At 41.0% G+C, this 21,848-nt stretch overlaps 1 protein-coding gene across 1 annotated transcript in view; it reads right to left on the reverse strand.

Moving 5' to 3' along the window:
- The window catches only part of UGGT2 (UDP-glucose glycoprotein glucosyltransferase 2), a 115,240-nt gene that overhangs the window by 29,575 nt on the left and 63,817 nt on the right, over positions 1-21,848 (reverse strand). Inside the window, exons 21-27 of the mRNA XM_024566995.4 lie at positions 17,871-18,077; positions 15,975-16,106; positions 10,717-10,841; positions 8,884-8,979; positions 6,366-6,468; positions 3,981-4,060; positions 1,287-1,470 (exon numbers count right to left, since the gene is read on the reverse strand). Coding sequence (XP_024422763.2) covers positions 1,287-1,470; positions 3,981-4,060; positions 6,366-6,468; positions 8,884-8,979; positions 10,717-10,841; positions 15,975-16,106; positions 17,871-18,077 — 927 coding nt within the window. The remainder of the gene's footprint in view (positions 1-1,286; positions 1,471-3,980; positions 4,061-6,365; positions 6,469-8,883; positions 8,980-10,716; positions 10,842-15,974; positions 16,107-17,870; positions 18,078-21,848) is intronic.

Genomic DNA, 21,848 nt, shown 5'->3' on the forward strand with positions numbered 1-21,848 from the left:
TCTAAGCTGCATTAATTCTCCCACCACAAACTCTTTACCCATTTGGTTAGAATATTAAAAGTTACCTTATTGATGTGTATTACTGAACTCTCTTAATGAAGAATCCAAGAAGACTCCTTTAAGAGAGAAAACTCATGAAAATATGTTTGTTTTTTTTTACTTCTTGCCAAGTTCATTTCTCAATTTTCCCTTGTGGATTTTATTACGTTTCTGTCTTTCTATTCTTTCCCTAAGTTCAAAGGACTGGCTGCTGTGACTGAGTTTTAGGTTATTCTCTGGGTGGGTAAAGTTGGGGGTACCTCTCAACATTCTCATATTCTGAGACTATCAGGGAAGTGAGTTAGGATCCCACAGAAACTACTCATGAGTGGATCAGAGGAAACTTGCCTAAAAGTAAAAGCTTGAGGCAAAGGGTAACACACGAGAAGCATGAGAAATAAACCTGACGAGCCACGGTACGCAAATCATTTAAGGTACAACGTCTGTGCCCAGGTCAGGGCAGCAGCAGTGTTCTGAGGGCGCTGCCGGAAGTGGGCCGGAGGCTGTGCAGAACCAGGCGAGAGGAGGCTGATGAGAAGGAAGGACCTTCTCTCCTTTTCTGGATACCTGTTCTGTAGGTGCGCACTCCTGAGATGGTCCTGATTCGTGGGGTGTCTCCATCCCTTTCCCATTTTGAGTGGCATGTTTGAAAGACTAGATGTTTTTTCAAAGTCCCCTGGCTTTTTTGTGCTGGGGACCAAATGACAACAGGAAGGGAAGAGAAGTCTGTCACTTCCTGGACAAGGGTCGCACTGGATTAGAGGCGATGCACGGCAACGCCCCCCGCCTGTGGGGCGTGAGGGGACTCTCTCCCCTGCTCTCCGCCCAGGCCTCCTTAGCACTGCCCTCTCGCCCTGAACTGCAGGGCAAAGAAGGGTTCCAGAGGACAGGGCCCCTTTATGAGTTAAACCAAACCCTGGAGGGCGCAGCAGGTGCACACGGAGTGGTGCTGTGCTAAGTGGCCACACTTCCATCTCCTCATTGTCCACGTTGTGCGTCTTCAACGGCATCTGAACGAGGGGTCTGAAGCACCAAAAAAGGTGCAGACATCTAGAAACCCAGAAAACTGGACGAGCTGAATTTGGAAGTTAGGGACACTCGGAAATGACAGGAGAGGCTGGGTCAGGACATAGAGGCAGGAAGAAAAGCAGTCTGGCGAGCAGCCACTGTGTGGACACTCACTGGCTAAGGTTACCGTAGCTGAGGCAACACTACACAAGGTTACACAACTTCACATGACAACTTACGTCCTTTAAGTGAATGTTGTCAAGGTCACAGTTGCTGTGCACTGTTTCAACCAGCCAGCCTTCGGGAGTGATCATGCTGAGGGTGAGCAGAGGTGACTCGGGGATGTCCACGAACTTTGCTGCTGGTTCAACGATGCCATTAGCCGCTGTCGTCAGTTCTGCTTCCAGAACAAACCGGTAAAAACTGTTGATAAAACAAACAAACAAAAGTACTTTGACCCAAACTGAGAATTCTTCCAACCAAAAAATTTTAAAACTAAAAATGGTCTATAAATGACAAAAAAAACTAAATATTTAGTTTTTTTAATCTTCAATTGATTAATCTTTTAATTGAAGGTTAAAAATACTAATAACACTACATTGCAGAAGAGATAGTGCTTGTGAACGGTAGACGATTTTTGTTTTGTTTACATTATTATCTAAGACTATACGTATACACACACACAACCCCTTGTTAGTTATTTCCTAATTAACCAACTTTAAGATACCAACTTGTGCAGGTTCTAGGAGTTTATGATCTGCATTCACTCACTGATAATTCTTCAAATTTGACCACAGTCTATTTTTCAGCCATTTTATTAGCTTTTAGGACCATTAATAACATAAAGAGAAATGACCAGAAAGTAAGGAAAAGTCAAGCTGAAACTCTCATACCATTGTAACAGTTCAATTAAAAACAGGATTAAGGGAAAGCAGCTGCTTATAGACAGACCAGGGGTTTTAATGTATTTTAGTCGTACTGATCACATCGCAAAAAACAACCATTACTTATGTCACTAAGAACAGCGACGTCTCCTGTTTGGAGACTGCGGTGGTCTCAAGGCCCGAAGGGGGAAGGACCACTCCAGGCTCCCAAAGGTCCTCACTTGTGGTTGGCTGGGGACCACCCTCCATTCCTTGCCCCAAGGTCACCCCTACATGCTTCCTCAGAGAAGCACCCAAGAACGAGAGAGAACACCAGCAAGACAAAAGCCACAGTCTTTGATAACCTAACTGCAGAAGACATGTCCCATCGCTGGAGCCATGTCCTACTCATCAGAAGGAAATCGTCTGTTTCAGTCCACACTCGAGGGAATGTACAGAGCGGGAAGCCCTGGAGGTGGTGACTGCCGGCAGCCGTGTCCGAACCTGTCTGCTGCAGGAAGGTGGAGTCAAAAAAGAAGGCGGCTAAGAGGAGACACAGGGCAGAGCGGCCATGAAGCAGAGGTACAGAACAAGTCCTTGGCACTGTCAAATGCAGTGAGGTGGCATCAAGGAAAAAGTGTCCCATGGATAATGCAAACAGCAACTTCTTTGTGATTATGAGGTCAAACAGCCCAGCAGCAGAGCAGATGTCGAAGCCAAGCTGCAGTGGGAGGCCCAGTGAGTGAGAGGTAAGGAGGCTATGACCCCTCTTCAAAGACAAGAGCCTGAGAAAGGGTGCAGAAGAGAAGGGTGAGTCAGGGCTCTGCAGGAGAGAAAGTTAAGGGAGCCGTTCCTTTCCTTTTTAAAACCCAGTAACTCTTTGGACTGAAAAAGGCTGGTAGGGAGATTAAAGGTACAGAACAAAGGGACTATGCGATAAAGCAAGGATCCAGAATGAATGGGGGACCAATGAACGGGAAAGCAGGGGGTCAAAACGGGAGTGTGCGGGTGTGGGGGGGGTTGTTACACAAGGGAGACGGCATTCTTCCCCGACCACACTGGGAGGCTGGGGAGGCACGGGCCGCAGAGGAGGCAGCCAAGGGAATCCCTGCCCAAAAGCTCCATCACCTCCAAGGAGGAGGAGACATTATTTATTCTAAAATTAAAGGGCTGCGAATGTCACCAGTTTGCTCGATATATGCTGCGTGCTTAAGACTCTCTTTAATTCACAGTTGAAAACAGTTTACAATTTTTATCCTGTGTAGCATAATAAACCATGCAAAGCATCTATCAAGTGCCTTAGGTGTTATTTCGCCTCAGAGAAGTCAAGTTCTTCCCTCCCCTCCTAATGCACTGTGCTGACTTATATTCAACGTTCCTACTCTTCATTACATATCCAACGCTTTTATAGTGATCCCGTGCAGATGATTTGTACTCATGTGAACGAGCTCATTCAGTTTTCATACTTCTCATTTATCTCCTGTATTTCAAATTTCATCATGTCTTTCTAAATATGAACAAATGCTTTCATCTTATTTTCGCCACTAATTCAGAGATCTATTAGCTCCACGAGTACAGAATTTTTATTCAACAGTATTAATAAGAAATACTTGTATATAACAATAAACCTTTTTGTATCATTAAAAAATTATTCTAAACTAATTAGATCTAAATATCCCCAATAATATAATAAAATAAAGATCATTTTGATAATTTAGTTCTGAAGTATTTAAAGTACAGATAAACCAAAAATGGTATAATTCAACCTGTTTCCCACTTGTTGGTTCCTATTTACTTCGACATAGGCATTCCTAAATCATACTTTCAAAACTACCCACAGATAAACATAAAGCTGCAATTAGTGCATTCTGCTGTTGGATTGGATAAATTCTGCTGGTTAGGTTGTTTTAATTTTACACCATTTAAAGTTAATAAATTACGTCTGACTTCCGACCTATTTCAGCGAACCACACCTCGTGAAGAAGAAAAGCAGGTCCAGTGATGAAGGTCCTTTTTGCACGTCAGTGTCTGCAAGCCTTTGGAAAGGAAACCACGCTCTCCGAGACTCACCTCTTTAAAGGCGCCTCTGAGAGCTCAGCCCTGCAGTTCAAGAACAGCTTCAACTTCATGTTGACCATCTTTCCAAGCACCTATGAGAAGAAAATTCCGAAGTTTGATATTAAGTAACTTTAATAACACTTACTGAGCATGTGCTAGGTATCAGGCACTGCGGAATCGCTTCCTATTTGTTATCTCATCCAATCCTCCCTGAGCCAAGCACAGAGATACACAGACCTCGGCCCAGGACCACACCGTGAGTCAGGGTAGAGGTCAGATCGGAATCTAAACCGTCGATTTCATTGCCCAGGGGTTACGCTGCCTACCTTTTGCCTAATGTGACTTTCTCATGGCATCTAAATTTCCTTAGCATAAAAGAATAAGTAAAATAATTATCAATATCTTGACTTGCAAATACAAAGTGGTGACCTCACAACAGTGGAGGGGGCGCCTTGGGCCTTCGTTGTTCCAACTACATCGTCAGGGGTGCAGGGATTTCTCGGCTACACACAGATTATGAAATACTCTATTTTCTTTTCATTCTCCTGAAGCATAAGAAGTAGGAGAATTATTAACCAATGTCACTCAATAAATTTAATGAGAGAAAAGGGATGTTTAGAAAAAGTAGGAAAATTGCTGATTTTGATAGTGCCCACCTCAATATAGGCAGCAAGTCAGTGAAAATCTGGAAGGTAATAGAAAACAAAGGCTGAAGGTAAAGGAGAAGAAAAAAACAGATATAGGGTGCAGAACGAGTGCAGGCTGGGCAGGGCGACCTCGTTTCTGGGAGAAACTGCATCTGAAACTCCGATACGGGGGACACCGGGATGACCCAGCCTGACCACCTACATCTTTCACTGGACTGCGTACCTGACCACTTCTGCCTGTTTCCAAAAGTGAAGCCGACTGTCAAAGGACAAAGAGTTTCTACTTCTGAGAATTTTTTCAATGTTTCTTTAAAAAAAAAAGCATTGAGTAATTTCACACAAGAGTCCCCCCAAATTTTGAACATCCCTAGAAAAAATATACAGCCTGCTAATGTAACTAGCTTATTCAACTTTAACTTCTGAAAGCTGATTCACAATTTGAACCTCGAAACTGTTCAAATGATAAGCCATATCATGTCCTTTTAGATTCTGCTAGTGGTCTCCCAGTATTCCTTGTCCCCTACTTCCCTGGTGAAGGAATTTTCGGGAGTACACAGAGTCCCCACCCTGCCTGCCGAGCAGGGTATCCAGAAGCCTGACTACACCCTGGTCAGTGAGAAGTGACAGGGTGGAATGTGACCAGCTTTGGGGCAGTACCCCTGCTCTCCCCTGACTGCTGGCAGAAACACAGAGACGATGTTAGGAACTTGACCTCAGACTATCAGAGAGAAGCCACTCCATGGAGAAGACAGAACGACAGGGCAGGAGGTGCCCGAGCCCCTGAACACTATGGCACTGCCTTGGCATCTCCCGGCAGCTTACACTTGCGCTGTGAAGTGCGAGAAACAGAATTCAGTCTTGAAGGTACTGTTATGCTGGTCTTTGTTAGGGTGGCCAAACCTACTGAATACAACCATCGCATTCCCTCTTCCCTCAGCTTCACCTGTTTGGCTAATGGTACTTATTATACTTTCAGCTTCAACTGATTAAGCTTAGGCATCAGCTTCTCTGGAAGCCAGTCTTCACACCTGAAGACAGGAAGCAGCTCAGGCAGCCATAACAAGACACTGCAGACTGGTAGCTGGCTTCAACAACAGATACTTGTTTTAGATCGAGACGCTGGCCAATCTGGTTTATGGAGAGAGTTCTCTTCCTGGCTTCAGGCTGCTGCCACGTCGTGTTCTGCTCGCAGGCCCTCTTCTTCGTGTCAGCGAGGAGAGAGATCCCCTCATGAGGCTATCAAACCTATTAATCCGGACCCAGCTTCTAAGACCTCATTTAGCCTCAGTGCCTCCTAAGGCCCTATTTCAAAATACAGTCACATTGGGGGCTAGGCCTTCAACACAGGAACTTCTGGGGGGTCAACAATGAAGTCCAAAGCAACACCACCTAACCTTGGTGCTGTCATAACACCCCCCACACAGCTCTATCATCTCCCTTTATACATTTAAATATGACAATCTACTTAAAATGTTGCATGGAATCTAGAGTCAAGAGCACAAACATTTAATTACATTTGAAAACAGACTTGAAAAGATTGGTTATAAATTTCAAAAAAGCACTATGTGCTAAAGAACAAGTATAAGTGACCCAAGGACATGAACAACAGGGTGGGGATTAACCGAGGAAGGGGAAGGGGGAGTGGGGAGCAGGCAGGGCAGGGGGCGCAAAGGGGGAAAACCCGGACAACCGGAATAGAGCCACCGTGAAAGTGTGCGTGTCTGGGAAACACAGCGGGACGCGGCCTTACGGTCAGTAACTGTGCCATCAGCTGCGCTTCTCTCGTCAGCGGGTCAACGATGGCGACGACATCGAAGAACATGTCGTCTTCCTGAGGGCCCGTCTTTATAACGCTAGGAAAACAAACAAAAAGTAAGGTCGAAGAGGGTCAGTTAAATTTATTTCACTACCAGTGTGTACTTAGAGGTACACATGATTATAAACTGCTTTCTGTCTCACGAGATTAAAGACTCCCTAGTCGTTTCACTGAAGAAAATGCAAATTTAAAACTCTCATGTTTGTGTTCAATAAATTAGAAAACTGCAAAGACTTAGAGAAAATAAAAGCAAGCTTTTATGACTGAGTTTAAAAAACTCCAAGAACAATACTATTATCGTGAAAACCGATCACTTGAAATTCTCCCGATCACATGACATAAAAAATGAAACCAAGATGCTTTTGTCTTAGTTGAACACACTCGCTCAGATTTGAGAATGACAACATTGACTGTTCGGTACTTTTATTAAATTTAGTATTTAAAAACCTCAGCATGTTACAACAGAAAAATTCAGGGCACCCCCACATTAGATTTTCACCCCAGACATGCGCTCCTCATCTTCTCCTCTCTGTCTTCTCTATTTTGACTTTTATTGATCTAAGTTAAAATATGAACCAATCTTTAAAGGTGTTAGAAGAAAGTAATTAAAAGCACAGAAAAAGCCAATGGGAGGTACGTGAAATGTTGAATTTCTTAGCAATTAAATAAAAGGTAAAAATTACTTCAAATACGGGTCCTTCCAACATAGGGTAATGAAAGACATTTTATTTTATATGTAGTTGATATGATTTAATTATGTTAAAATAGGAATGGCAGAGCTAGACAACAGATCTTGCTGGATAATTGCTGCTAGAAATTAAGGACTACAAATCATAGGTTTTAAAGTAAAGAGACCATTATAATGGTTAATTCCTGTAGTTATCTTGGTGAAATTTTTACAGATTTACTGGTCACTTCCTGTATGCTTTATAAAACATCATGGATAAGATAGGTATCTGTTTACTGCTACTTTAAGTTCTTTCCCTCGAATTACTGCCAATTCTGTGAGGCTGTATGGGTCAGAATCCCAGTTCCCAGAAAAAAACCGGGGAATTGCAGACCACTGTCACAAAGTCAGCCCATATCCATCCCTCCACATAAAATAAGGCAGTGGACTTAAGAGCAGCAGGACACTGCTGGCACGAGAAAGCCAGAGAGAGCGAGCAAGTCTCCACCACCACCACACCGGAAAAGAGCAAATGTTTCCGTCATTCATACAGGAGTGGGTATTTCCAAACACACAAACATTCCTGAGTATAAGGGAACTTAATGGGAGCAGTATAGGGACTAACACTTACAATGATAGTTTTAATAATCTGTGTTGCATTATTTCAGAACATAGTATTTAAGAAATCAAAAATTCTGTAAAAGGAATTCCACTGGATGTGTTAAAAATACCCGAAAGTATTGAATCTCAGCTATCTGAAAAATAAGCCTTCGCTCCCAACAGTGCCAGATAATTTCTCTTTAGAAAGTAATTTTCCCTGAGAACACGACTATCCGTGTGTGGCGACACCTGACAGACAGATTTCTAGAGCGGAAGTACAAGCACATGGATGACACCCACCATGAGAGGAGGACACGGACAGGTGTCAGCTGTTTCATGTTCGTGACAGGGTAACACATCTCGACTTAGCTTCCCGGGAGCAGTGATTAAAACATCACAAAATAACACAGCTCTCTAGCTTAGTTATGTAATGTCTAACTGATTTTTTCCCAAATTCTAAGGGGTCCTTAATTAAAAACCACAGAATAAGGTCTCCTTATGGGGACACAGATTACTTTATATATGTCAATGGTGCTGATAAACTTCATTTCAAATTTCAAAGTGAAATTATAAACTAGTTTACTATTCTAAAACAGTATTTCTCTGATGGCTATCTTCAAAAACCTAATTTTTATAAAATAATAAATTTTTAACAAAAAGTGTTCCATGGTTAAATAAGTTACCCAACTGCTGAATCAGCCCAGAATGAACTTTTGTTTATTAACTATACATCTCACCACCATGCATGTGTTGATGAACGCTGAAAATACCGCCCCCCGCCCCGTGTTCTCTAAGCTTACTTGACCACAGAACAGATTTTTCCTCACAAAATCTCTGTCAACATCTCATAGTGTTCCACTGAACACATCTCGGGACATGCTGTTGTACATGTCTACGTTCTATTAATCAGAATTCTTTAGTAACTGAGAATATAAAGACGCTGTTGCAAATGACCTTGAACATCAAAGGTAAAACAAATCATACTTGGTATAACTCACTTGAAATCCTATATATATCTTATATATAGTTAACAAGAACGTCTTTCCCTCATCTTGTCAAATACATTTATTCTCTACCATAGAACGTCTAATTCTTTAATTTTCCTTATGGTGAATACTAATGGAAAGCACAGTTGAGTGTACAGAACTCAGGGACAGAAAAAGCACAGCCCCATTCCGTCCTTACCTGTGGTTCTCCGTTAAGAATGTGACATCATAACGAGGTGCACGTAGAGGCAAAGAGGAAACAAGGGCATCTACTTTCATAACAAGGTCGCTCTTGCTAGAGGAACAAGATAAACAATGTGTGAGTGTTCCAGGAAGAGAAATGTATATACTTCATGTCACATTTAATGTCCCAAGAAGGACGAATTTAAGTCAAACCACTTCCAAAGGGCAAACTTCATATAAATCATTTTCTTTCCAGACTTCCAAGTAGAATTTGTCAGTTGTAAGAGACTTGCTTTTGAAGTCACCCTACGTTTCCTCACCATTGACGTGACCTTTGAGCACTTGGGCAGTGTTTTCAACAGAGTTTATGGCAATGTGGTGCACCGTTCCGTTCAAGTCCGCACTTGCGGGGTGCTGGTGTGCGCCCGAGCGCTGGAGCCCACACAGCAAAGAGAGAAAGGCAGGAAGAACAAAAACAACAGGTATCTACTGTCAAAGAATGTTTTATACAGTTAAAAAGCCCAGATTTTTATGTTTTTTAATTAGTTTGAAAACTAAGACTCCACAAAAGAAATACCCTTTATGTTGGGATAGAATGTGCTTACTGAAATTTACAGAAGACTTCAGTAAAAAAAGAGAAAAAAATAGAGTGGTCAAGAGTCTTGTCAATCTCTCTCTACTACATCATCTTTTACTAGCACGCAAGTTCGTAAAATGCAGGATTTTCTGTTGAAAGTAGGTTTCTCTCCATAACACCTACCATATTTTTCACAGAGCATTGCATTTAACGGCCACGTAATAAACATATATTAAGTGCATTGACTAACCCAAACCATAGTCTATATTCCTGAACGCTCTCAGAGGTACTTGTTGGCCACACAATCTCTACTGCATAGAAGTGCAGGCGCAATGGAGGACATATGAACGGTCCAACGTGCCCCCTGGGCTTCTCACGCTGGGCTGACTGCCCAAGTTCTGAGAGGAGCGGAAGACGAGAACAGAAAATCTTTGAGGCTCCAACAACCTTCCCTTAAATTCTCTGCCAAATTTTCTGCTATCCAGGTCAATTTTTCTTTTTGGAAAGTACTATAAACTCAAGAGGAGAAAGGGCACTAGGACCTCGGCACCTGCTGCTGCGCAACCGGGGACGGCTCTCCAAACAGAGCAGGGTGTCCTCGCCCCGCTAGAGAAACAGACCTTCTGTGCTCCTCGGGATATCGGCTCCACGGATGCAGAGTTCTACCTTCCTCACTAAGCAACTCTTAGAAAGCATGGTAACAAAAAGCAAACCTTTAATGTATGTTCAGATTTAAATGAACATGAATTTATTCTAATTAAAACACACCTTGTTTAGCGTTATTTCAGTGCATGTAACAATTTAACACAATTAGAGAGGGTGCTGTTATAGTTTAATGTTATTGATTTTTTGTTTCTATGGAAGTAGACAGCAAAAGCAGTTTTCAGTATAGTAGCATTTCTCTAAAGTCAAGGCATCCAACACAATAAAAACTGAAAATGCATATTTACCTATAAAGCAGAAGTAAAAACACAAATATGGGAGTCATGTACAAAACCTTCAGGGAAATGGTTACCTCTCCAAAAGGGAGGAGGTTGGGGTGGGTGGGGGAAACAAACAGTAAGATCCAAGGCAAATGAAACAAAATATTAACATCTACGGTTTGCTGATAATGAGTAAATGCATGTATTTTATTATTTCTTTAAAATTTCTCTTTATCTTTTGTTAGATCTTAACTTGTGCACATATCTGATACATTTTCTAATCTTAAAAAAATGATACGGAAAATACCAACCCCCTAAATGAATTGCTCTTATGATTTTAAGTACTTACTTCTTTGAGTTGATTGCCATATTTTCAACGATGTCTTTAATATTCCCTGCTAAATTAGTAAACGTTATCTTTTCCAACAAGGAGAAATCTTCTGCCCAGAAATTTTCATCTAAAGGTCCTAAGAACTTAAAATAAAAGCAATTATTGTATATCGTCTAGAAGATACCTGTTTTTCATGAAATATTTTCTCAAAAATCGATTACAGAATAAACAGATGGTGGCTATTAAGCCCACCACCTACTAAACCCACTGGGATAAAAAGGAGAAAAAGTATTTTCTCACTTTCCTATCACAAATAACATTTGCATAAATACCAAAATCAAAGCAACAGAAAGTACAAAATTATTTCCATTTGAAAGGTTTACTTTGAAACATAATGCTTCAAAAAACCTAAGGCTTTTCATTCTCAAGTAAATGAAGAAAGCAATTGCCTACATGTCTTCAATCTTTTAATTTCAATTTTATTTTCTATTCATCTACCAATTGCAGTCCACATGAGGTAGACATGAGCATATAAGCAAAGCGTAAAAGAGCAAAATCCATGAGACAAATCACATAATTACTTAACGACACCAACCAGCCTTTATCTGACCGATGCTGGATGTGCTGCATAAAAGGTCAGAGCTCAGCAAGGTCACGTCGGTGGGCTTTAAACCAGCAGTACGGCGGGGAAGCTGTCAAATCGCCACACCCCTAGTTTCTCAGGATGGCTACCCCATCCCAGCTCCTACCAGCGGCACTGCCATTCGCATTTCCTGAGGAAGCCCGCACAGGTCATCACGGAGCCGCCAGGAACACAAACCTGCCGCGCACAGAGGGCGGGTCTGAGCTAGCCTCACCCATTCCACGATTCGCCTAATGACAACCAGAAAACATGGCAAGCAGCACCTATTGTTTCTTAGTAGCAAGGCCAGAATGCAACAGTTGCAGCAGATTTTCTCACTTCCCCTTCATGTGCTTTTGCAGCTAATGATTTTTAAAAATTGATGAATATAGTTCTCGAATCCTTACTTGCTCATGTCAGAGGAGTATCATGTTTCACCATAAACATAAAACATGACTCTTAAAAATAAACAAATGGGCACTATAAAACTAAAAGTTCACATATAAACATTTCATCACCTTCAGGTTTGATACCATTTTTAAGGTAACTTTGAAAGCACTTTCAATGTTAAATTTTCTGGACGATGAAAAGGAGAGGCCTGGAAAAGAGTTGGAAGTTTATACTACCTCCAGTGACTCAAGCAGCTATGAGGAAATAAAACCTCAAATTATTTTCTTAAGGAACTAACAAGATGGCTATTGTTACTGATTAAATCCACCAGAGAACTATGTTTCAGCTATGTAAGTCCAGTGTCAAATGGCTGGGAGGAACTTGATTCTTCTGTGTCTTAGTTCTTTCTATTTCAAGTTGAAGGTATTATCCGTGAAACAAAGTAACTTGAATAGTATCGAGTCATATCATATCCATGTTGGAAAAAGGAACATTAAACTTGAAAATCATATACTGGCACAGTAAAACCTATCTGGTGCTTAAATCTTCTTTACAACATTTTAGAAATTTGACTTTTCACTTCCACAGAGTAACTGCTGTACCAGAAATGCATTACCTCCTTTGACAGCTTATTAAAATTTCAGAAAACTCTGTTAGAGTGTTCATCCACATACTGAGCTAAAAATCTCTCTCCACTTGTGGGAGTTTGACTAACTGGCCTTGACCTTACACTGACGCCCATCAAGTGTAACACAAGTCAACCTACAAACACACACACTGTACCCCGCGACAGTGTTCAAATATTTGAAGAGAACACAGGAGTTAACAGTTACTGAAAATTCACTATGTGTCTAGGGCTGCTCTATGCACTTTATGTACAAAAGTGTAGTTAATCTGACAACTCTGTAATCATGCTATTATGATTCCCGTTGTACGAAGGAAGAAACCGAGTCTTACAGAGGCGGTGTGGGTAATGGTGCTACTGGATTTCGAATGCAGACTTGTTCAGCTCAGGGAAAAAAGGGTTGCTTGTATCCATACGCTCTCCTACCCGTCTTTCAGCAATTTGTAAATATGTAGTGTTGATAAAAATTAATGTTACTATTACAGCAGCAGCATTATTTAGGCTGTTAGTTGATATTAAAACACAAGTTTTTAATTCTTGAGCATGCAGTAAGAAAGTATCATCGTTGGTTGCCAGGTGAGAGGGGTTTGGGAGGCTGGGTGACAGAGGTGAAGAGATTACTTAGTATAAACTGGCGGTGACGCAGAGTCATGGCCCGTGAAGTAGAGCACGGGGAATACTGTTAATAATATCATGGTATGTACGGAGTCAGGGGAGTACCAGCTTAATTGTGGAGATCACTTCATAAGGTATATAAACGTCTAACCACTACGCTGTACACCTGAAGCTAACAGAAAATGAACGTCAACTGTAACTGAAAAATAAAAATATTAAAATTTTTCAAAAGTCTCATTGGTCCCAATTTTGATCATTCCTAATTTTAACTTTGAATATGTTCCAATTCCAATGTAAACGTGTGGACAGGTTCAGAATGAAGATCAATTCTAAAATGTTGGAACTATTTCGTGCAGGAAGCTGTTTGATTTACAACGATAACCACCTGCCAGAACTGCTGTGATTACTGACTGGGCTTGAGAACATGACTGGGGCGGAGCCACAGCCAAGTATGACGTTTGAGTTCAGAAACCACTGAACTCGTTTTTGGATATACTGGACTTTTCTATTCAAATCAAAGTTGTACAAATAACAGAATAATCAAAATTAACAATTTTCCATTAATCAACATAAAACGTCAATTAGTGTAATACTATCTTTAGCCCCAACCTCTCCCCTGAATTCAGGTCATATGTTCAAGTGCAAACTCAACAAGCCTACGTGGAGGCCCAGAAAGGAGCCAGGAACTGCTAGTATGTCCAGAACTGAATTCCCCACCTTTCCCTTTCCACTCCTCCCGAACCCCTACTCCTCCCGCAGCCTTTCTCACTGGAATACACGGCAACTCCGTTCTGCTCGTGATTTCTCACCTGCTGTGAACCAAATTGCCAGCAATTCCCGTTCACCCTTCGTCCAAAATATGTCCCACATCCCCTTCTGACTACTTCCACTCCAGCCATTCTGGGGCAAGCCACCATCACCCCTCATTTGGACCACTGTGGCATCTCCCACCAGGCTTCCTGACCCCTGTAGCTCACGCTCAATGTAATGATCACTAGAGACCCACAGTAAACATAGGTCAGGTCATGTCAAGTCCAGGGCAGACCTACGAACTTCACAAGTCACTCAGAGTAAAGGAGAAGTCCTTAAACACTACAAAACCGCACTGACCTGGTCCCCCGCGACTTCTCTGAGCTCCTCCCCTGACTTGTCCCGGTCTACCTGCTGTTCCTAAAACACACAGTCATGACCTCCAAGACCTCGTTCTTACTGCTACCTCTACCTAGAATATTCCGAGTCCAGACGGGTCTTCCTCCATCGCCTCCTTTGGTTCTCTGTCCAAATGATACCTTATCAGTAAGGATGCTATTTGTCATCGCCTCTGTCCACCAAATGAAAATGCCTTTGTTCACTACTATACTCTCAGAACCTAGAAAAATGTTTGGTTCACAGCAGGTGAGAAATTACTATTTTCATAATTTCGTCAACTCCAGAAAAAGAGAGGAAATCATAGTTCTATGGGAAATAAGTTGAATATAATTATAACTAATATTTATCATTAATATTGATAATGATATTTGAAACATGTTAAATGGTGACAAAGAAACACAGGGTAACTGTTCCATAAGGAATAATCAAAAGGCAAGGTACTAGATATAGCGGGTAAATTTTTTTCTCTTTATTCCTTAAAATGACTGACATAACCAAAGGTAGCCATATACTTTAAAACTCCTAAAAAGCTCCATTTCCTTCCAAAGTAACTGTTAGAAAAAGCAGTATCATTTCTGGGCTTCCACATAACTCACTATCAAAATTCACTAGTACAGGGTGGGGCAAAAGCAGGTTTACACTTGTTTGAATTAAAAATAATACAATAATAAATAATAATATAAGAATAAACTGTTTCGCGTACTCACAACTGTAAATCTATTTTGCCCCGCCCTGTACTTTACATTATTGTACTAATAAATGGCAGCCATTGTCACCAACTGTAAAACAGAGGTGTGCACAGATGAACCTGAGTCTAACTGCCTCTAGGAGCTAATGCAATTAGCTCAAAAACCATTACAGTGTAGCACGTATATTTAGTAAGTGGAAGCGTGGAGAAATGGGTCTCTTACTCTTCCTAACCATATTCTTTATGGATTCAGATAAGAAAGAATAAATAAGCAAAATTTTAAGGGAACAGTGACACGTGAGTACAACACTCAGCTGAATGGAGCTCATAAAAATGTGGAAAACAGACAAACAAGAGTATATTAGAGCTGTGAAGATGATTCAGGAATATACAATCTGATAGTTCAGGCAGAGGAGTGTCAAAGCGCTGCATTAGCTTATTTCCTAACAAATCTAAGCACCAGATTCAATTATTTAAAACTTAACTCCTCATAAATAAAACCAGACTACCATGTTCAAAATATATTAATACATACCTATTACCCACTAATTTTGTGTATAGAGATTCTGTAATCAGAAAATGTTTGTGATATACTAAGTGTGATATATAGCTATATGTGTGTGTGTGTGTGTGTGTATATATATATATATATAATTACCATTTTTTATTTTATAAAACGAGAAATAACTAGGTTAAAAAAGGGGTTAGAAGTTACAACAATAAAATTTTAATGAAACTTACTAGGATGCTGGGGTTCAGTGACTTCTCCTATAGACTTTTAAAGGTTATTTAATAAACGCTAGTCTATACTGCACACAAAGGCACTGTACTGTAATTAACCAGCTGGAGGGAAAGTACAAGAGGAATAAGATGTCGCGATGCACTTTCCACACCTGCTGAGCAGTGGCTGTCACAATGCCGGCACGCGCACCGAGTTGTGCACTCTAATACTCACATCGGAACAAAATAAACGGCGCCCCACGAGAACACCCTTCCTCACCCGCAGCGGTGCCTCACCCACGGGCAGGGACGGAGCAACAGGCGCAGCGCCGTAACTGACGCCTCTCCACGCACACCTCACTCATGCTGAGACCGCTCTGCTGTCGGGTGTGTCGTGACAGAAGAGTGCTTGTGACCCTGTATCTCGGTGTCACCGAGAAGAGTGAGCAGCTGTTTTTCCTACTTACTTTCCCGTTGCTGACAACCCCCGTTTCTCCGGGACGCAAGTGAAGTACATCCTGACAGAACAACTGGTGAGTCCGAAAAACACTCGCTCCAATGGTGTTATATTTTTTCTCAAAAGAATGCTCATCCATCCCCTAATGCACGAAAATAATGAAATAAATAAAAGGGCAGTGAATCTATTAAATTATTCTATTAATAAAGCCCACTTTAATACATTAGTATAAAATTTAAATATTACATTATGACAAAAAAAGTAGTATTTTCTTCTGAAACCACATTTTTAAAACAGCAATCTTTCTTTGTCAAGTCAGTTACAATATTTTGACATCTCTTTACAAGTAGATGTACAACAATTTGCTGTTTATTCCACGAGAATTTCAGGTGTTCACTCCTTCCGTGAAACACACCCTCCACTTAGCTGCCAGGATGCCACACCCTCCCGGTTACCACCTAACTCACCGGCTCCTCTGGCTCCTCTGCAGGACCATCCTTTTCTTGTGCTCCTCTGCATTTTGGAATGTTCCAGGGCTTAACTTGTCACCTCTCTGTTCTCCGCCACACCCTCACTTAACTGAGACTTCTCCAGTTTCTTAGCATGAAATTATACATAATGTTGATGACCCTCAAATTAACTCTAAAAATGACAACTGTTCACTGATTTCTACACTCATTCACTCAGCTGTGAACTCGACATCTCCACCTGAATGTTCCAACAGGCATCTCCAACTTAACATGTACTGGGACCCTTTGTGTCCAAATCTTCTCTTCCCCTAGACTTTCCCACCACCCCCCAAAAAGACACCACCCTGAAGTCTAGCTGTTTGAGCCGAAATCCTAGCCTGTTATCTTCACATGTTATGTACAATTGATCACCTAATCCTATTGACCATAACATATTAATTACCCACCATCTTACCATCTCCACCACTACTATCTAATCCAAGACACCTTTATTTCCTGCCTGGATTACTGCAATAGCATTCTAATTGTTCATCCTAGCTCCATTCTTGTCCACCTACTACAAAATCTTCACACAGTATCCAGAGCCATCTTTTTAAAGATCATTCACCTCTTCCATTACACTCAGAAAAAATTTCAATTCCCTACTGCGGCCTGCAAGTGCCTGAAGCACTGGGGGCCATGTTTGTCCCACACACCCCAGTGCCCCGTCTGTCTGTCTGTCTTGGTCGGGATGGCCCTCTGCCCGCAGCTCAAGCCCGGCAACTGTCTCTGTGTCGGGTCTTGAGGGTTGCCGCGTCCCTGAACCCGCTGCGTCCTTCTCTCAGACCTCCTGTGGCCAGATTTCTCGTTGCACTCAGAGCTCTGCCAGATGGGAGCCCTTTAGAGACCCCTTTCCCGACCATTCCAGCTAAAAGCGCCACCTCTCTGAGCCCTCCACCCTCTTCCGTTCCCCCATTCTTCCAGTACAGCTTACTTGGTCTGCCCCCCCTACGACCACATCAGCGCTGTCTGTTCACAGCACATCCCCATCATCTGGCAGACAGTAGACATCTCTTGAAAGGATCAGAGAAACTTTTCTTCCAGAAGACCATTTCTATGTTTGAAATGTCCCTCACACTGGACTCCTTCAGTGAAACACCTGAGGATTACTTACGAAATCCTTCACCTCCCAACCCTGAAGTGCACAGCCTAACTAGAATGACATCACCTCGAAGGATCATGAACTGGTTGAAATACAAGAAATCTGATTTGTTAAATGCCTCTATGCAAAATCATATCATTTAACATTTATCTTTTCCCACTTACAGGAATATTTATTATCCCCAAATGATTATACTTACTCACATTTTCCAGTAACATGACATCTCCAAGCACGTGGACTTACACTTTTGAAATATTCAATACCTACTGATTATTTCAAACAAACAGCTACTGACCTCAATAAGGAATGCTTTAATTTTCTCTCCAGAGTAAACGGCTGTAGCAGTTTCTTCTCTTGCCAGTTTCCTGAGAAAGTTTCTCAAAAAGCTGTTTTTCTGTGTAAGAAAAGCTGCCAAAATTCCTCTAGAAATAGCTGTGCTTTCTTCGTTTATTTTTGATGTAGGATTATAAATAACGCCCAACCGACTATGAAAACTTGTTTTCTGCAAAACACATTTATAGGTGAAGAAGAGCTGTATCCTACACGCCTCTTTATAGTTGAGCTGTTCCCTTCCCACTCAAGCTTACCCTCTGCCACACAGCGCCTCTCACTGTCAAACTCTACGCTGACTACTGGACGTGGCCTATCACTGACATGGCTAAAAACAGTCACTTTAGTAACTCCAACTGCTTCACCTCCTTGCATAATGATTATTTTATAATGCAATACTTTGTTTAACCGCTTCTTGCGTGTGTGTCTGTGAAATAACAAAATACATAACAAAAATGCAGAGCTTAGCAAATTAACCCATGAAACTGTCACCCAGGTGAGGAAATAGAGCACCGTCAAAGGCAGCTCTCACCCCCTGCCAATGGCCACACCCCCCCTCTAATGACAGCCACTGTCCTGTCATGTAGCGGGCAACACCCTTGCCGGTCTACATAATTCACCACCGAAGCTTGCCTTGCTACACATTTCCCCCATTTCGCACCTCATACAAATGCAATCATACAGGGTGTATTCTTTGTACTCTCCTTCCACTGCACGCAATGGCTGAAACTCGTCAACGCTGTTTTGTGCAGGTGCAGTTGTTTATTTCTGGTGCTGTACAGAACTCCATGGTACGAATCTACCCTCTTTTATCCAGTCCACTGGTGCTAGCAGACATCTGAGCTTTTTTGTTTGGTGCTCTACAAACAGAATATGCATAGCTCCAACTTCGGAAGACACTGACGCTTTTCAGAATAGCTGGACTAGTTTTCACTCCCACCAGTAACACAGGAAAGTACCATTACCCCAGTGACTTTCTATTTTAACTCATGCTGGTAAACATGTAAGGTTAGTTCATCTTTCCTCATCCCCAATGATATTAAACATCCTCATTTAACATGTTCACTGCTGCCTTTACTGGTTTGCCGATTCAATCTCTGCCATTGTTTTCTTGGGGATAATTATCTTTTTCTTACTAACTGGAGTGTTTTGTTTGTTGTATGTATGCAGATAACTTCTGCCATTCTGTGGTCTGCCTTTTTATCCTGTTGACAGTGCCTTCTAACAAAAAACAGTCCTTAATTTTAATGTAGCTCAGTTTCCTGGTATTTTTACTATGGCCACTGGGTTTCGTGTTCCGTTTTAGAAATCTTCGTGATTCCACCAGTCATGATCCATGCGTGGGTTTGTGTCTGGGATCTGTATTCATTTTCCATTGCTCTATTTTTCTATCCTACGAAACTGTCTTCAATTTTATAGTTTATAAAAGATCTTCATATCCCACAGAACAATTATCCTGCTTTCCTCTTCTCTAAGAGTAATTAGCTATTCTCGGTGCTTTGCATCACACCACATAAATTTGAGAATAAACTTGACAATTTCCATAAAAAGTGATGAAATTCATATGGAATTGCTCTGAAACTATACATCTATCTTGGGAGAATTGATATCTTTATAACATTGAGTCTTTCCATTCATAACTATGGTTTATCTCTCCATTCATGTAGAACTTCTGAAGTTTCTCTCAGTATTTTGTAAGTCTTAAATTTATTGTTACCTTTATTCCTAGCACTTGAAAATTTGGCTACTATTAAGTGATATCCTCACTTAAAATGCATTTCTTGTTTGTTGCAAGTCTTAAAATGAATTCTTATAGTGACCTGTTTATTCAGCAAACTAGTTAAACTAAAGAATTCTAATAATTTGTGTCAATTTACTTGTATTTTCCATATAAACAATTTAGAAACATGACAATTTAAATTTTTCCTTCTTGGTTTCTGTTCATTGTGTTCATGAGTTTAGGAATTTTGCATCTATGTTCATTAATAAGATTGGCTTACAGCTTTCCAATCTTTATAATGCCTTTTAGACATTTGGTTTTGAAGTAATGCTGATCTTATAAAACAAGTTGGGATGTACTGCTTATTTGACTATTCTCTGGAAAAAATTTTGTGTGAGACTGGTGTGTTTAGCTTGGTACTAGTAAGATCATACGAGTCTGGACTTTTTTATTTTGAACATTTTTTTCAATGACAGGTTTCGTTCCGTCAGTAACTGAAAACATCACCTTCCTACCACTGCTGTGCCCAAAGGATCTGGAGTGACCTAACCTCCTTCAGTTATGGCGCTGACTCACTGGGTCTGCTTCTCCATTTTTCTTGGACAGCTTTACCAGGTGTTTTATCCATTCTATTAATCTTTTCAAAGAACCAACTTTTGGCTTTGTGGATCTTTACTATATGTCTTCTATTTCATTACTTTTTGTTTTTAACTTTTCCTTTACTTTCTTTGATAGACATGTAAGTAGCTGTTTTTAACTTTTAAGATTTCTGTTTAGATATCTGATTTTACAAGGACTCTTTTTTCAAACACATATGTATAGATTTAGTTTTAACTCTCAAGTTTAAATGTCATTCAAATTTTCATTCATTTCAGAAATACTTATAAATATGCAGTTTTGTACCAATAGGTTACAGAAAAATATTTCTTAATTTTCAAATATACATAGATGTTCTAATTCTTTAATGATTTCTAACTTAATTACACTGTAGTCAGAGAATACACTTTATATGATCTTGATCCTTGAAAACTTTATGAGAACTGCTTTACAACCCAGCATTTACACATGTTTTTTAAATGTCACATTTTCCAAGAGCATATACTATGCATTTTGCACTTTTCTATCATGGTCCATGAGGTCAAGATTGACGATCTTGCTATTCAATCTTCCGTACATCCCTACTGAGTTTTTGTGTGCTTGTCCTGCTTGTTATGAGAGGTGTGTTAAAATTTCAAACCACGAGCCATGGTTTCACATGGTTTCGTCTGTTTCTCACTGAAGATCTGCCGTGTTCTGCTTCATGTACTTGGAGCACGTCCTCTGAGGGGAGTTCCTACGCTGAAAGTGCTTGTCACAAGAGAAACTCCGTAGACAACACAGGCCGTGCTCTGGCTACGAGAGGGCCTGGAAGCAGTGCCATCCCCGTGACAACGCACGCTTCTGGTGCCCACAACTGGCTCCCTAACCATCACTTCCCACAGAGAGGGCTGGAGGGCTTCGGGCAGACGGCAGTGCTGGGACAGAGAGAATATGAGGTGAGGAGGAGACATCTTTCTGGTCAGTGAGCAGGACATCGCTTAGAAAAGGACACAGAAGCCAGCTCGGAGGGTCACTAGCCAACATGGGGCACTGTGAGCATTTAAAGAATAAATCATGCTACCGATAGAAGACTCTAAAAAAATCCACGAGCCAAATGATAACTGGAAATAAAAGACAAAAAATGTGTATTTCCCATCAACAGGTGACTGCTAGACTAGATCTCTTCTCTAAAAATCAGTGAACTAAATATAAAAATAAAGACTTTCACCTGGAACTTTAGGAATAATTTTATCTATCATCCTCAGTTGAGCAGGGAAAATCTGCTTATTTCAGAAGAAGACCAGCTAATAAATGAAGAATAATCTCTCCTTTGCAACCAGATGTAACTGATTTAGGCAAGCCTCATCAACAGATCCAAAAAGCATCAGGTAAAAGGTGTGGGCAAGAGGATATTCACAAAGCATAATATTCCTGAGGAGTTTAATTCCTATTTGAAAAAGGAAACAAAACCACACACATTCACGAAGCAGAGATTTGGCCGTCACCACTCTGTGCTTTAAATGTACAGTGACTATCAGTAGATTTCTCAAAAAGAAGGGACTGGCAAGAAGCATTCAAAGGGATGAAAGGCAAGGACCTACAACCCTGATCACTCTGCCCAGCAAAGCTACCATTCAGAAAGGA

Source organism: Desmodus rotundus, chromosome 13 (assembly GCF_022682495.2).
Source record: "Desmodus rotundus isolate HL8 chromosome 13, HLdesRot8A.1, whole genome shotgun sequence".
Lineage (NCBI taxonomy): Eukaryota > Metazoa > Chordata > Mammalia > Chiroptera > Phyllostomidae > Desmodus > Desmodus rotundus.